General features: G+C 40.4%; 1 protein-coding gene across 2 annotated transcripts; it reads left to right on the top strand.

Moving 5' to 3' along the window:
* Nucleotides 1-267: 267 nt before the first annotated feature.
* Nucleotides 268-15,472, top strand: LOC141272998 (uncharacterized). Of its 2 annotated transcripts, none has more exons than XM_073684268.1 (7): nt 268-373; nt 3,581-3,663; nt 3,795-3,983; nt 4,068-4,191; nt 9,646-9,743; nt 13,645-13,756; nt 14,120-15,470. In XM_073684268.1, exons 2-7 carry the CDS (start codon nt 3,592-3,594, stop codon nt 15,226-15,228), a joined length of 1,704 nt encoding a protein of 567 aa, XP_073540369.1. In that variant the 5' UTR covers nt 268-373; nt 3,581-3,591; the 3' UTR covers nt 15,229-15,470. The 2 variants fall into 2 exon arrangements, with proteins under 2 accessions (XP_073540369.1, XP_073540370.1); XM_073684269.1 differs by having other exon boundaries at nt 302-377; nt 14,120-15,472.
* The last annotated feature ends 234 nt before the right edge of the window (nt 15,473-15,706 follow it).

Genomic DNA, 15,706 nt, shown 5'->3' with positions numbered 1-15,706 from the left:
ACACAAGGCATCCTGGTTGTGGACATATAGGCAGCCTGTGCCAGGACTCTTACAAGCCCTATTCAGATGAATGAGATGGGTAGCATGAGCAAAGTACATAATGCCACCTGTCTGTAGTAATGGCGCCCCTGCTGTCTGGTAATGAATACTGTCAGTGGCCTGAGCTGCAGGCGCGTATTACTGCTCTACCTATCACCACAAGCTCTAGCAAGCCTCATGGCATCCTGCCTGCCGTCCACTACATGGCTCTCCTCCTCCTCCAGCTGCACAGGCTGGCTCCTCCCACACACGTGACTGATCACATGGTCATGACATCAACGAAAGGTCCTTTACCCTGTGCAATTTAGCTTCTAGCGAATTAGTGCTGGATGTGGTAGGTACGGCTCCTGTCTGTGTCATTATGTAGCCATATGCATTCATATCATGGGTGCATGCCTGCATATAGCTGAGTGTGTGTATATATATATATTTATTTTGCCTTCTCTGCCTCCTTATATGCAGTACCTCTCTCCTGCCCCCTTATATAAAATATTTCTCTCCTGCCCCTTTATATACAGTACCTCTCTACTGCCCCGTTATATGCAGTACCTCTCTCCTGCCCAGTTATATGCAGTACTTCTCTCCTGCCCCCTTATATGCAGTGCCTCTCTCCTGCCCCCTTGTATGCAGTGCCTCTCTACTGCCCCCTTGTATGCAGTGCCTCTCTACTGCCCCCTTGTATGCAGTGCCTCTCTACTGCCCCCTTGTATGCAGTACCTCTCTACTGCCCCCTTGTATGCAGTACCTCTCTACTGCCCCCTTGTATGCAGTACCTCTCTACTGCCCCCTTGTATGCAGTACCTCTCTACTGCCCCCTTGTATGCAGTACCTCTCTACTGCCCCATTTACATCAACCCTCTGATGTCACCTTATATACAGGATGCTTGTTCTCACCCGTTTAAAGGCCTCCCCTGCCCCTTATAGTACAACACGCCACTGCTCCCCATATATACAGAATAACTTTGTTTTTCTTTATATATAAAGGATCTCTTTGCAGTCCCCTTATATACAAGATGCCTCTGATTCTGTCTTTACTTGCAGCCCCCCTCGCATACAGAACTCTTCGGGCTGCCCCCTCGCCTACAGGACTCCTACACACCACACCCCCCCCCCGCATACAGGACCGCTCCGCTGCCCACCTCTCGTCCTACAAACAAATCCTAAAACTTAACTTTTATTATGAATTAAAATAGTGGGGTAATACTAAACATGATTCTAATATAGTGTAGAGGCGATTGTCTAAATATCACTTAGTGACACTATAACTACATGTTTCACCACAGATGCAGCGTCATGAGGGGATGGGACTATAGCTAGCTATAAAAATGTCCTATCTGCCTTATAATGACACCCTGGGGTGTCACTAAGTGATATTTGGGCAATCGTCTCTACACTATATTAGAATCGTTTAGGCAATATAGGGACAGAATGTTTCATGTTTAGTATTACCCCACTATTTTAATTCATAATAAAAGTTAAGTTTTAGGATTTGTTTGTGAGGGTTCATGTTTGGTTATCCCAAATTGTAAATAATTGATAAAAATATAGGCATAAATTGAATTTATGGGATCAAATAACTAAAAATTGCAATATGTATATGTATTGAATAGTGTTGAGCGAGTATGCTCGGGCCGAGCTCCGAGTATTTACAGCTGCTCGGTGATATGCTTGAATCGCTCCCGTGTGCATGATTTGCGACTGTTTGACAATTTTATTACATGTGAGGAATGTGTAAAAAATAGACATTCCTCACATGTAATAAAGCTGTCAAACAGTTGCAAATCATGCTCACGGGAGCGATTCAACCATATAACCGAGCAGCTATAAATACTCGAAGCTCGGCCCGAGCATACTCGGCGAAAGGGTTAATAGAACATACTCGCTTAACACTAGTATTGAACCTTTTTGGTATGAAGCCCTTAGACACATGGTCTGTCAGTATATAGACACCTTTTCTGAAAGGCCACAGAGGCTGCAACACCATTAAGCAAAAGGCACCACTAACCAAACAACATCATGAAGACCAAGGAGATCTCTAAACAAGTCAGGGACAAAGTTTTTGAGAAGTACAAGTCAGGGTTGGGTTATAAAAAATTAAAAAAAAAATCCCAATCTTTGATGATCCCCCCAGAGCACCATCAAATCCATTATTATAAAATGGAAAGAACACAGTACCACAAAAAACCTGCCAAGACAGAGCCGCCCACCAAAAACCTCAGCCCGGTCAAGGAGGGAATGAATCAGGCAGTACTGAGACCTGTTTTGAGTTTGCCAAAAGACATGTGAGAGACTCCCCAAATGTGTGGAGGAAGGTGCTGTGGTCAGATGAGACCAAACTCGAACTTTTTGGCCACCAAGGTAAAAGCTATGTCTGGTGCCAAACCAACACAGCTCCTCACGCAAAGAATACCATCACCACAGTGAAACGTGGTGGCAGCATCATGCCGTGGAGATGTTTTTCGGCAGCAGGGACAGGGAAAATAGAGTCGATGGGAAGATGAATGGGGCGAAATACAGGGATATTCATGAGTAAAACCTGTTTCAGTCTGTCAGTGATTTGAGACTGGGATGGAGGTTCACCTTCGAGCAAGTCAATGACCCAAAGCATACTGCTAAAGCAACACTTGAGTAGTTTAAGGGGAAACGTGTAAATGTATTGGACTGACCTAGTCAAAGCCCAGACCTTAGTCCAATTGAGACTCTGTGGTCAGACTTGTAGATTGCTGTTCTCAAGAAGAAAATATCTAACTTGAAGGAGCTCGAGCAAATTTGCCTTGAGGAATAGGCAAAAATCCCAGTGGTAAGATGTGGAAAGTTCATAGAGACTTATCCAAAGCGACTTGCAGCTATAATTGCTGCAAAAGGAGGCTCTACAAAGTACTGACTTAAGGGGGGTGAATAGTTATGCACACTGAAGTTTTCAGTTATTTTGTTCTATTTGTTGTTTGTTCACAACCAAAAGAAAACCAAATGTTCACAGTTGTAGGTATGTTCATTACATGAACTGATGCAAACCCTCAAACAAAACAGTGAAATTCTAAGTTATGAGGTAGCAAACCACGAAAAATGCCAAGGGAGTGAATATGTTCACAAGCCACTGTAGATGCTTGTTTTCACCCATGTATATAGACCTCCCCTGTCACTTATATTTCAGCGGCTACACTACCCCCAGGTATACAGAGAGACTGCACTGTCCTATATTTTATACATTGATATTAGGTTTCCATACTGAAAATCCATCAAAAATAAGGCAATGGTGTTCTGTGCATATGACAGGCAGCCTCATTATCGGGTGTGTATGTGACAGGCAGCCCCATTATCAGGTTGTAATAGATGTGGGTCCGAAATGTAATTCTTACTTATATTCATTATAAGGGTCGTGTACCTTTTCCTAACATTCAGATATAAGGGTCCTGTACCTTTTCCTAACATTCAGAAAAGTGTATTACAACTTGACTTTTATACATTGCATACTCAGCACTATGTATCCTTTTTACATTTAAGTTTCCGCCTTATAAAATATATGTTCATTCCCTGCAAGACGCACTTAGGATGGATAAAGAAAGAAGCAAGACGAAGTTATTAAACCTCAGCCTGGAGATCATCTACCTGCTAACAGGAGAGGTAAGAAAATCAGGGAATGATGCCACATTACATCTTTTTTGACTACTTAAATAACAGGGACATAACTACAGAAGTGTGGGATTCTGGAGATGTATATTGAGATATTTAGCAGTATATCCCTGCATGCACAGGACTACACAGTAGTGAAGAAGATTCCCGAAAATTGCATGACCTCCAGCAGATGTTCTCATGTGTCGGGAGAATGGAGCAGGACCCAGAGCCCCATCATGGAGCCTCCACTTCTCTCTTTTATACATGAGTACAATGATCAGAAGATCCTGGAACTCATCAACAAGATGATTGAGCTGCTGACTGGAGAGGTGAGCGCTGCTGGGAATACTGGGACATTATACAGGAACACAAGGGTTGATGTGTCTGGATGATGATGTATCATTGTGTGTCAGGTTCCTATAAGGTGTCAGGATGTCACTGTCCATTTCTCCATGGAGGAGTGGGAGTATATAGACGGACACAAGAGTCTGTACAGGGACATCATGATGAACGACCACCAGCCACCAACATCACCGGGTAAGAGGAAGCTTCAGTGTAAAGTGGGATTCGGTTTGAGAGGTCTCTACATGGGAGAGTGATACAATTTGGGTTAAGAATGCGTGCAATGTTACCAATTAATGGTTCTTTTCTGAGATAATAATGAATACCTCAGTAAAAGCACTAGTAACAAGTACTAATTCACAGAGTGGGCCCTTATTAAATCACAATCTTTCTTAAATATCCGTTAATGGGGATTTCTAGGAATACGTTTGTTCAGCCTTGCGCTAAGTTAAATTATTAAAATGAGCTGTTACTCACCATCTGCTGCTCCAGGAACATCTCTCAGTCTTTGCTTAGAAGCTGCAGCAGTGAAGTCACAACTACATTACACGTGACCACTGCAGCCAATTACTGAGCTCAGCCTGTCATGTTATCTACACTGACAAGCAAACAGGCTGAAAAAAAGGTAAAACTTCCCTTAAATCCAAACAACAATGCAGCTGTCATTATTCTGATACCTGAGCACTCAGGATCCACTGATCTAAATAAAAAATGTTCCTCCAATGAACCAAAATTATAAAGGTATAAATGTACCAGAAGACAGAGAGCCAAGACTACCATTTTTGAGCAGTAGCTTAGCTTTTAGGCAGGGACACCATATAGGGACTGCTCATTTTTTTTCAGTATATTCGTTGTAGTCAATATGTCCTTCCATGTGGCGTTCCTAGCTTTTGTATAATGACGCAGGGGCAATTTCATCTCGCAGTTTTCACTACAATTGTGGTGTAAAACTGCTTGATACATCAAAAAAAATGTTTGCAACTCAAGTTACGCAAGAATGTTGTGACTTTTGGCCAGACCTGCCCAGCTCCACTCACTTTTTGAACATTTTGGGTAAGTTCAGACTGTGAGTGGCCAAACAGTAGGATCAACCCTCTTAGGCCTTCTATATGAGCATGTAGGGCACTGGATGCTGAATAAAGGGACACCTCGATATCGGTGATCCGATGTCTTACAGTGGTGGCCAAAAGTATTGGCATCCCTGCAATTCTGTCAGATAATACTCAGTTTCTTCCTGAAAATGATTGCAATCACAAATTCTTTGGTATTATTATCTTCATTTAATTTGTCTTCAATGAAAAAACACAAAAAGAATTGTCCTAAAGCCAAATTGGATATAATTCCACACCAAACCTAAAAAAGGGGGTGGACAAAAGTATTGGCACTGTTTGAAAAATCATGTGATGCTTCTCTAATTCGTGTAATTAACAGCACCTGTAACTTACCTGTGGCACCTAACGGGTGTTGGCAATAACTAAATCACACTTGCAGCCAGTTAACATGGATTAAAGTTGACTCAACCTCTGTCCTGTGTCCTTGTGTGTACCACATTGAGCATGGAGAAAAGAAAGAAGACCAAAGAACTGTCTGAGGACTTGAGAAACCAAATTGTGAGGAGGCATGAGCAATCTCAAGGCTACAAGTCCATCTCCAAAGACCTGAATGTTCCTGTGTCTTCCGTGCGCAGTGTCATCAAGAAGTTTAAAGCCCATGGCACTGTGGCTAACCTCCCTAGATGTGGACGGAAAAGAAAAATTGACGAGAGATTTCAACGCAAGATTGTGCGGATGGTGGATAAAGAACCTCGACTAACATCCAAACAAGTTCAAGCTGCCCTGCAGTCCGAGGGTACAATAGTGTCAACACGTACTATCCGTCGGCGTCTGAATGAAAAGGGACTGTATGGTAGGATACCCAGGAAGACCCCACTTCTTACCCCGAGACATAAAAAAGCCAGGCTAGAGTTTGTCAAAACTTACCTGAGAAAGCCTAAAACGTTTTGGAAGAATGTTCTCTGGTCAGATGAGACAAAAGTAGAGCTTTTTGGGAAAAAGCATCAACATAGAGTGTACAGGAAAAAAAAAGAGGAATTCAAAGAAAAGAACACGGTCCCTACAGTCAAACATGGCGGAGGTTCCCTGATGTTTTGGGGTTGCTTTGCTGCCTCTGGCACTGGACTGCTTGACCGTGTGCATGGCATTATGAAGTCTGAAGACTACCAACAAATTTTGCAGCATAATGTAGGGCCCAGTGTGAGAAAGCTGGGTCTCCCTCAGAGGCCATGGGTCTTCCAGCAGGACAATGACCCAAAACACACTTCCAAAAGCACTATAAAATGGTTTGAGAGAAAGCACTGGAGACTTCTAAGGTGGCCAGCAATGAGTCCAGACCTGAATCCCATAGAAAACCTGTGGAGAGATCTCAAAATGGCAGTTTGGAGAAGGCACCCTTCAAATATCAGGGACCTGGAGCAGTTTGCCAAAGAAGAATGGTCTACAATTCCAGCAGAGCATTGTAAGAAACTCATTGATGGTTACCGGAAGCGGTTGTTCGCAGTTATTTTGGCTAAAGGTTGTGCAACCAAGTATTAGGCTGAGGGTGCCAATACTTTTGTCTGGCCCATTTTTGGAGTTTTGTGTGAAATGATCAATGATTTGATTTTTGCTTCATTCTCTTTTGTGTTTTTTCCTTGCAAGCAAATTAAATGAAGATAATAATACCAAAGAATTTGTGATTGCAATCATTTTCAGGAAGAAACTGAGTATTATCTGACAGAATTGCAGGGGTGCCAATACTTTTGGCCACCACTGTATGCCAGAGATATTCACATTTTTCTTAATCTGTTAATTAGCTGTTAAGATTTATAGGCTGTACACAAGTCTCCCTGAAAATCTACCTCCAGAGATTATTTTAAATGAAAGCGGGCGCTACCAGTATGAGACATGTAATGACTGGCAGTCTGCTCTCTTGATCTACATGTCTCACACTGGTGACTATTTTTTTTCATATAAAATAAGCTCTGGATGCAGATTCTCATGCAGATCAGTGTCTGGCCCATACATCTTATCAGCTTCTTTACAAAGAAGAAAAATGTGCATTTCTCTGGAATAAGACATCGGATCGCAGATATCAAGGTATCATTTTATTCAGCTTACTATGATCTACATGCCAATATAGATGGTTTAGAGGCGTTGATCTTACTGACAGAGTCCCTTTAAGATTGGTATACAAAATACCAGTCTTAATGATTCGGAGCCATATTCTTTTGGTGACCAACATCAACTATCACATGGGTTAAAGCTGTATGATGGTTAACCACTTCACCTAAGGATACGATTTCCCATTATCTATTTGATGTACCAATAAGTGAATATGGCACTCTAGGATCTCAGCATTTCTTATTGTGTGATCAGTGGACTTTTGTTGCCCATTTCAGTGTTTTTATATATTATTTCAAGCTATAAGTGTTGTTTGGATTTTACTGGATATTTAATAAAGACTCCTACTTTTTATGTGAGTTCTTTTATCTGCACGGAATTAAAGTGAATACAAAAAGTCTACACACCCCTGTTAAAATGCCAGGTTTTTATAATGTGAAAAAATCATGAAAAAGAATAATTTCAAATTTTTTTTCCACTTTTAATGTCACCCACAATCTGTACAAATCCATTGAGAAACTGAAATATTTTCGGTTCCAAAAAGAAAAAGAGCTAAAACAATGTGGTTCCATAAATATGCACACCCTTAAACTAATACTTTGCTGTCACAAATTCAAAGGGTACTTCAACAATCAGTCTGTTTGGGTGGGATTTGTACAGTATTCTACATTTTGGAAGGAATGTTTGCAAACAAAAATCTGACATAGCAGATGTGACGCTGAGTTACTACTCTCGGGGTAGCTGTGAGGCCGAGTAGTCAGGAGATCCAAGGTCAGTTACCAGGAGGGCTCCTGGTACAGAGGGGCAAGACAAAGGCGTGGTCGGGTAACAGTAGGGTAAGTCAAGACAAGGGAATAAGAAAAACCAATAATCAGAAGCAAAGTCCGGGGTCAGGTGCCTGCAGTCAGAGAACGTCAAGAGCAGAAGGGATAATCAACACGAATGGTCAATACAAATCCTAGGTCCGGCAACGAGATCAGGGAAAGACGCAATCAGATACAGAGCTAAGCACACACCAAACATAGCTAAGCTTCAGCTGACACTGAATTTCAAACATCTAGAATAGTTAGAAAATCACCAAGGATGGGAGACAACTGGGGAAACGCCCGCAGACTATGCCAGATTGAGCAAAAGGGCTGTCAATCAAAATGCTGACAGCCCAGCATGCCCCAGCAACAGATTGGATGGACTGTCACTCACAACGCTGACAGTCCAACATACGCTATATCCCATAGGGCGTTGAGCCATCACTCACAGCAAAGATGAAACCATACCAGCAGAGCTACAAACTATACCACAATTTAATAATGAAAGTAAAATAGGGGGGACATGAGAGGTAACAGTGATTATTTTTCTCAGTGGTCCAACCACCTTTTCTGAAAACTAAGGTAGTAAACATAAAGTATGTATGAGTAGTAGTCTCTGGTGTAAGAACAAATGTGTGCAGGGGAAGGGTTAAAGTTGGATGAAGAGATCAGGTTCTAGTGATTAATAAAGAGGAGGATGAGGCAAACAAAGTAGTTGGATTAGGGAATGTGATAATCTTAAAATATTTTTAGGAGCACCCTTAAAACCATGAATGTTGAAAATTATGTCTGGGATAGTGCATTCCAAATAATTGGTGCAGCATAGGAAATGACTTGGAGACACTTTACAGAGGATGTTAATCTTTGATCACTAAAGATGAGCTAGAGTGGTACACAAAGAGCATCTGTAGGGTGACACGCTTGGAATTGTTGTGTAAAGGTATAACCCCTGTAAAGGTATAATAGCCAGTTGCTGCTTTTTGACTGTAGAGAAATCTGCAGGAGAAATTGTAGAAGTGGATAAAACCATGGTTGAAGGGACTGTACTTCTGGAGTAAAGTGTCTTCAAGTGAGTAATTAAATATTTTTTTATTGTCAACAAATTTCAGCACCTGACAAGCATTTTTCTCAAGATTAAAAAAACAAATGCATTTAATTGATTGGTTGAAGACACTTTAGTGAAACAATTAAGCCCCTCTAACCGTGGTTGTATCCATTTTTACAATCTTTGGTCACTTCTTGAGGGGAGAACATGGATAGGTGGTCTTTTTCATTTCTTTTCTGGTATTAGCTTGGGAGGGTCGTCACAGGCATCGGGTTTTTGATTTGGCAGGGCGTTTGAATTGTGACCTGGTTAGCGGTTCATCTGACTTTTTAGTAGAAGTTATATTTAAAAAGAATGTTGGGCACTATACTCGTTTTTGACACTTTTAATTCCTTAGATTTGGTTCTGTGATTGGCAATGAGAAAACGCAATATATCCTGATACAAATCATTTTACATGACAACAATCCTTCATATCTTGGGGAACATCTATTTTTGAATGTCCCTTTCCTGGAAAGGAAGTGTCCCAATTGTTCACTATAAGGAAAATCTGTGGCCGCTCTTTGTGACAGATGATGATCCCCTTTATTGTAAGCAATCTTGGCTGTGACAATCACATGTAAATAATGAGTTTCCTACAGATGGATCCAGTTGGACAAATCAACCGAGAAGTCCCAGCCCTCTGTATTCCCAGGATTGTCCAGAAGAACAAAATCACAGTGTCCCACAGGATCATCAGGTAGATGGAGCTAACGTCAGTGTGGATCATTTGTTCAAAGTGCACTCACTGAATCTAGTGGGACCTTCTATGGGGGCAATCGGACTCTATGACCCCTTCTAACTGAACAAAATTGGTCAGCATAGGCTGATTTGATTAAATTAATGGCAGTAGACCTTTCCATTTAGGTCTGTGGGAGATTATGGAAACACTCAAGCAACTATGCTGTGAAGATGTATGGTTGAAAGTTTTGCTGCTGTTACATGGAGCTACTTTGACACTACATGGTATATACAGCGGGTGAAATAAGTATTGAACACGTCACCAATTTTCTAAGTAAATATATTTCCAAACGTGCTATTGACATGATATTCTCACCAGATGTCAGTAACAACCCATCCAATCCACACAAACAAAGAAATCAAACCAGAGATGTCCATAATCGCCAGTATTGGCTAAAATAGACAGAGTGGACAGCAGTGTGAGCAGCCTAATCTTACATCAGTTCCCCTGGTATCTCTGGTATTAGATCAGATAGGCAAGAGTGGATAGCAGTTTCTTCTTACTTCAGCAACCTGGTTATCTCCACTGTTATATTATATTTTTTGACTTACAAACACACGGTTGTTTGTCCAAACCCCAATAAATGGACAGGCGATACACTTTTATAACGTAATCTGATTTATAGAACACAAATGTATTGATTGATTGCTTGAAAGTTAAGTTTCAGGCAGTCTTCATTTTATTATCAAAGGGAGCCTGTCAGCAGAATTTTGCTAAGTAAACTACAGGCAGTGTCATTTTGGGGCTGCTTCACTGATTATAATGATACTGTTAGAACCCTCCTGTTTGTTTTTTCCATCTTGTGTTTTGTAGTCACGTACCATCTGCCTTTATATTCCAGCTCCGGCCTTTTGGCTGTGCTGGACTTCAGTGTTTGACTGTTTTGCTAGCCTGGTGCTTCGGTGCCTATTTCTGTCAGTTTGCTTGGTCCTTCTGGGACCTCTAGTACTTTTTTGTCAGTTTATCTTTTTGTGTTCTGCAACAACTTCTCTGTTTAGGAGGTGTCCCATTTTTGTTCCAGTCCTTAGTTCTTTTAGGGACCCCTTCCTTTATGCTATAGGTCTTCGTTCAGACTAGCTGAGGACTAAGGCGGGTCTGTTCGCAAGGAACAGGCAGCCCGCTACATTGTAGGGATTCAGCTTAGTCTTACTGTAGGGACAGCTTTCCACTTTATTTCCTTAGTACTTGTTGCAGATCATAACAGATACCTCAGGTGAAGAAATCCGTACCCTACATGTGCTTCGGGGAGGCCTGTGGGCAGGTATTATCTTGCTGATCTGGTCTAGAGCACCAGGATAAGACCATGCCTACATTCCTGCGCCGGAGCATGGGCATATCATTAACTCAAAACTGCAAACACTGATTACGCAAGAACCACAAGAAGGACTTCTTCACCTCAGGTATCATATTAATCAGTGCAGCAGACCCAACATGACAACACCTGTAGTTTACTTAGCAAAATCCTGCTGACAGGTTTCCTTTAACCCTTTACAACAGAATCTGATCAAGCAGGTAAAGGCAAGAAGCACCATTCCTCCTCTAATATCTCCACCATATTTTCCTGTCTCCAGGTGTAGAGTAATGGTCTGCACCTAAACAGGCACACATGCTGCCATTTAAGTGCTTACCTTGGGCATGTAAAACCCTTTGCATAGTAATCATCGGTGGTCAAACCTTTTCCTCCAGTTTACATGCAGAGCTGTAACCTGAATGGGAAGCTGTCTCTTCACCAAAGGCTTGGGGTGACTGGACACTGAGAGGGGTTCCTTCAGTGACACTTATCTCTGGTAGATTAATTTTAATGGGTATGTTTTACCTGATGTTAATGGGTATGTCTTCCCTGCTAAATCGCCTGCTACACTACAGGTGGCTCTTTGTATAATGTGCAGCCACTAGACTTTTATTAGCCATACTAGATTTATGGCCTAAGACTTACTCTAATCTACTAATCTAAGCTATAGAGGTTGGGTCTCTACATTCTAGTTACTAATGCCCAGTGGCCCCATAAGTTACATATTACTTCAGTGAACATAGAGAAATTTAACCTATGCCTTAACTAAGTGTAATTTATTATGAACACTACTAAGGTTTCTTAAAGAAGCAATTCAGGATTTTTTGTGCAATATAGGATTTTATTGAAGAATAATGTATAGGCTATTGTGTTTGCTAATTCAGGCATAGCACATCAAATGAAATATCTGCCATCCCGACTCTTTCTTCCCCTCTGATTTGATTCTCCTAAAGCAGACTACATTTCCCATGATGCTACAGTCTCCTTATACTGGCAGCATTGACATAGTGGCATAGAACTGCTGTCACCCAATGTGTACAGCAGAGTCTCAGTTCATTCTATATGATGTATACAACAGACTGCCATGAGGCGGTGGTCTGAAGTATCTCTCAGGAGATGGCAACATGATCCATGAACACATCAGTTTTAAAAACGGATCAGTGTCTCCAATTCATGAGACTCAGATCATGCCCTATTCTCATCCATTATACGGATCAGACTCTACCATTAAAGTCTATGGGGATCCGTATAAAATGGTCCGTCTGCTCTCCTGACCTAAGCGTGACTGCTGCATAGAAATACATGCTGTCACGCTGAGGTCAGGAGAGCAGACAGCCAGTCCGAGGATTGCGTTGCAATCCTCGGGCTAGTAATATGGCAATCTGACTGCACCCAATCAGTGACGTCGGCGCAGAGGATTGGGAGGGGTTTTGGGCGAGGGAAGGGGTGAATATTCATTTGGCATTTACATACCCTTGGCTAGCCGGCACGGGTGACTGCATGTATTTCTATGCAGCTGTCACGATTAGGTCAGGAGAGCAGATGGCCAGTCCTAGGATCCGCGGGCATACAGCAGCCTGACACCGTCTCAGAGGGGTGGGGGGATTATGGGCTTGTGAAGGGATGAATTTCCATTTGGCATTAGCATAAGTTTGACTAGTCGGCACGCAACTATAAATTTTCAGGGGCAACACAACGAGGTAACATGCATCAATAAAAATTACATATTCTGAAATGGCTGCCCAAGTCCTATTTCAGGATACTTTTAGTAGAGTACAAAAAATGACCTGTCAGATTCCCTTTACTGAGCTGAGACAACCCCTTGAAGTTCTACTCTGTAAATAAGAGTGTAATACTTACACATTTTTTATACATACAGTGGTGTGGAAAAGTGTTTTCCCTCTTCCTGATTTCTTATTCTTTTGCATGTTTGTCACATTTAAATGTTTCAGATCACAGAAAAAATTAAAATTTAATTAAAACTTTAGACCAAGATAATGCAAGTAAGCACAAAATGCAGTTTTTAAATTAAAGTCTTTATTATTAAGGGAAAAAGAAATCCAAACCTACAGGGTCCTGTGTGAAGAAGTGATTGTCCCCTAAACCTAATAACTGGTTTGGATTACTTTTTCCCTTAATAATAAAGACCTTCATTTAAAAACTGCATTTTACATTTACTCGTGTTATTTTTGACTAATATTTAAATTTGTTTTGTGATCTGAAACATTTAAATATTACACACATGCAAAAGAATAAGAAATCAGGAAGGGGCAAACACCTTTTCACACCATTGTATTTCTAAAGGCATCTAACAGTTAACAGTTCTTGGGAGAGTAAAGAGATATTTGGTTTCCTTTAGGATCTGTCTTGATTTGGAAGGCACTGTGGAGGTTACAGAAGAGAGATCTTGTTACATTATCACTTCCTAATGCGATTACCTGGTGGGATAAGGATAATCTACTATCTGTGACTGTTTTTTCCATATAGGTTTTATGACACTACAAACCTTTCTTTTTTCCATAAAAATAAATTAATCTAGTTTCTTATTTGGTTTACATGTGGAATTAGGATGAAGATCTTTTAAATCTTAAAATTAAAATTGTTGAGGAAGAAGAAGAAATTAATTTAAGGACTGATCGGCCGTGTAAGGAAGAGAACATTCCTGTTGAAATTAGCTCAGGTGAGTAAAAATAAGAAAATACCAGAGAAAAATCAGATTCTCCTCTTCTCTCCCTGTAACAATTACTAGCTAGCCATAGCTTTATAACAAGGCTCCTTCTGAGCAGTGTTTTGAGTACAGATCCTTTCTAGAGCAGCAGTTGAAAACATCTTCTGATAGAGCATGAACTATGCAGTTAAAACAGCCGTTTTATCTTAGTGCTTATGAAAGAAGTAAGCAAAATAGGGTAAGGAAGTATATTACAAAATTAATAACTTTGAAAACTAATTAAGTTTAAAAAATGTAGATACGCCTTAAAATGTACAGTATTTGAAGCTTTATGAATGAAATATGAGTAAATAAAGCTACTCTCCTCCTTTCCAGATGGCCACAGCAAAGACTTGGGACAAAGTCTCTTTTCCACCACAAACTGTGAAGAAAATCAAAATAATCTTTATCTATGTTCAGGGTGTGGGAAATGGTTTAAAAACAGATTAGATCAGAAAACTCACACAGAAGAGATACATTTACGATGTTCACAATGTAGGAAATATTGTAAGCAGAAATCAGGTCTTGCTGAACATCAAAAAATTCACACAGGAGAGAAACCATTTTCATGTTTGGATTTTGGCCACGATTTTTCCAAGAAATCATGTCGTGTAGAACATAAGAAAATTCATAAAGGTGAAAAGCTGTTTTCATGTTCAGAATGTGGGAAATGTTTTACTAAGAAATCAAATTTAGTTCAACATCAGATCATCCATACTGGAAAGAAGCCATTTTCATGTTCCAAATGTGGAAAATGTTTCACCAAGAAATATGGTTTGGTTAACCATTATTGGGTTCACACAGGGGAGAAGCCATTTTCATGTCCTGAATGTGGAAAATCATTTACCCAGAAATCAGATCTTGTCAAACATCATAGAAGTCACACAGGGGAAAGGCCGTTTGCATGTTCAGAATGTGGAAAACGTTTTACTCAGAAATCAGATCTTTATAAACATCAGAAAATTCACACAGGAGAGAAGCCGTTTTCATGTTCGGAATGTGAGAAACGTTTTACCAAGAAATCCGATCTCATTAAACATCAGAGAATTCACACAGGAGAGAGGCCATTTTCATGTCCTGAATGTGGAAAATCTTTCACCCAGAAATCAGATCTGGTTAAGCATCATAGAAGTCACACAGGGGAGAAGCCATTTCCATGTTCAGAGTGCAGTAAACGTTTTGCTCTAAAATCAGGTCTTGTTAAGCATCAGAGAATCCACACCGGAGAGAAGCCATTCACATGTTCAGAATGTGTTAAATGCTTTGCCAAGAAATCAGCTCTTGTTAAACATCAGAGAATTCACACAGGAGAGAGACCATTTCCGTGTTTGGTATGCGGAAAAAGTTTTACCCAGAAATCTGTTCAACTAAAACATGAGAGAATTCACCAGGAGGTGACAGTTTTTCCTAACATTTCACAGAACAGGAGTCTTCCCAGCACTTGAACTCTTCAGATTGGATGAACTAGGTCTTGATCTTTCACCCCCTATACTTGCATGTTGTCAGAATCCAAGAAAAGAAAAGTAGTGCACAGAACAAATTTTTTTTTATTTATCCTTTTTTATTTGACGTTGCTGTATGAGATTTTTGTTTTGTGGGACAAACTGTACTTTGTGTTATGTTTTGATACATTTACAAGTTTTTAACTTATATTCAGTTTTATTTTGCTGAAAAAAAATGCTACCCAATGTATGTATCTTAAAATAATACCCAATATATGTATCTTATTTAATGCTTCTAATAATTTTATTTTTTTATAAAAATAAGTGCGCACTTGTGTTATTTTATTATTGGGCCTGCTTTGTGTCACTGTATCTCCTTTTAAACGCCTCAATTACAGGTGATGGTGGTATTCAAAGTGTTAAATGAAAGAGATCAAGTTACTCTGATTTCCACTATTGGGACAGAACTGCAACTATTTAT

This window comes from Phyllobates terribilis, unplaced genomic scaffold (genome assembly GCF_046119375.1).
Source record: "Phyllobates terribilis strain yellow unplaced genomic scaffold, ASM4611937v1 Scaffold_5__5_contigs__length_657084704, whole genome shotgun sequence".
Taxonomy (NCBI): Eukaryota; Metazoa; Chordata; class Amphibia; order Anura; family Dendrobatidae; genus Phyllobates; species Phyllobates terribilis.
The sequence above is the reverse complement of the archived record's forward strand: the minus strand, read 5'-3'. Positions and strand labels throughout refer to the sequence as shown.

Excerpts from the sequence above, each read along its gene's own strand:
- LOC141272998 (XM_073684269.1), top strand. The coding sequence starts at position 3,592 with ATGGATAAAGAAAGAAGCAAGACGAAGTTATTAAACCTCAGCCTGGAG. Across the intron at positions 3,664-3,794 it reads TCTACCTGCTAACAGGAGAG|GACTACACAGTAGTGAAGAA; the intron begins GTAAGAAAATCA and ends CTGCATGCACAG. Across the intron at positions 9,744-13,644 it reads GTGTCCCACAGGATCATCAG|GATGAAGATCTTTTAAATCT; the intron begins GTAGATGGAGCT and ends ATGTGGAATTAG.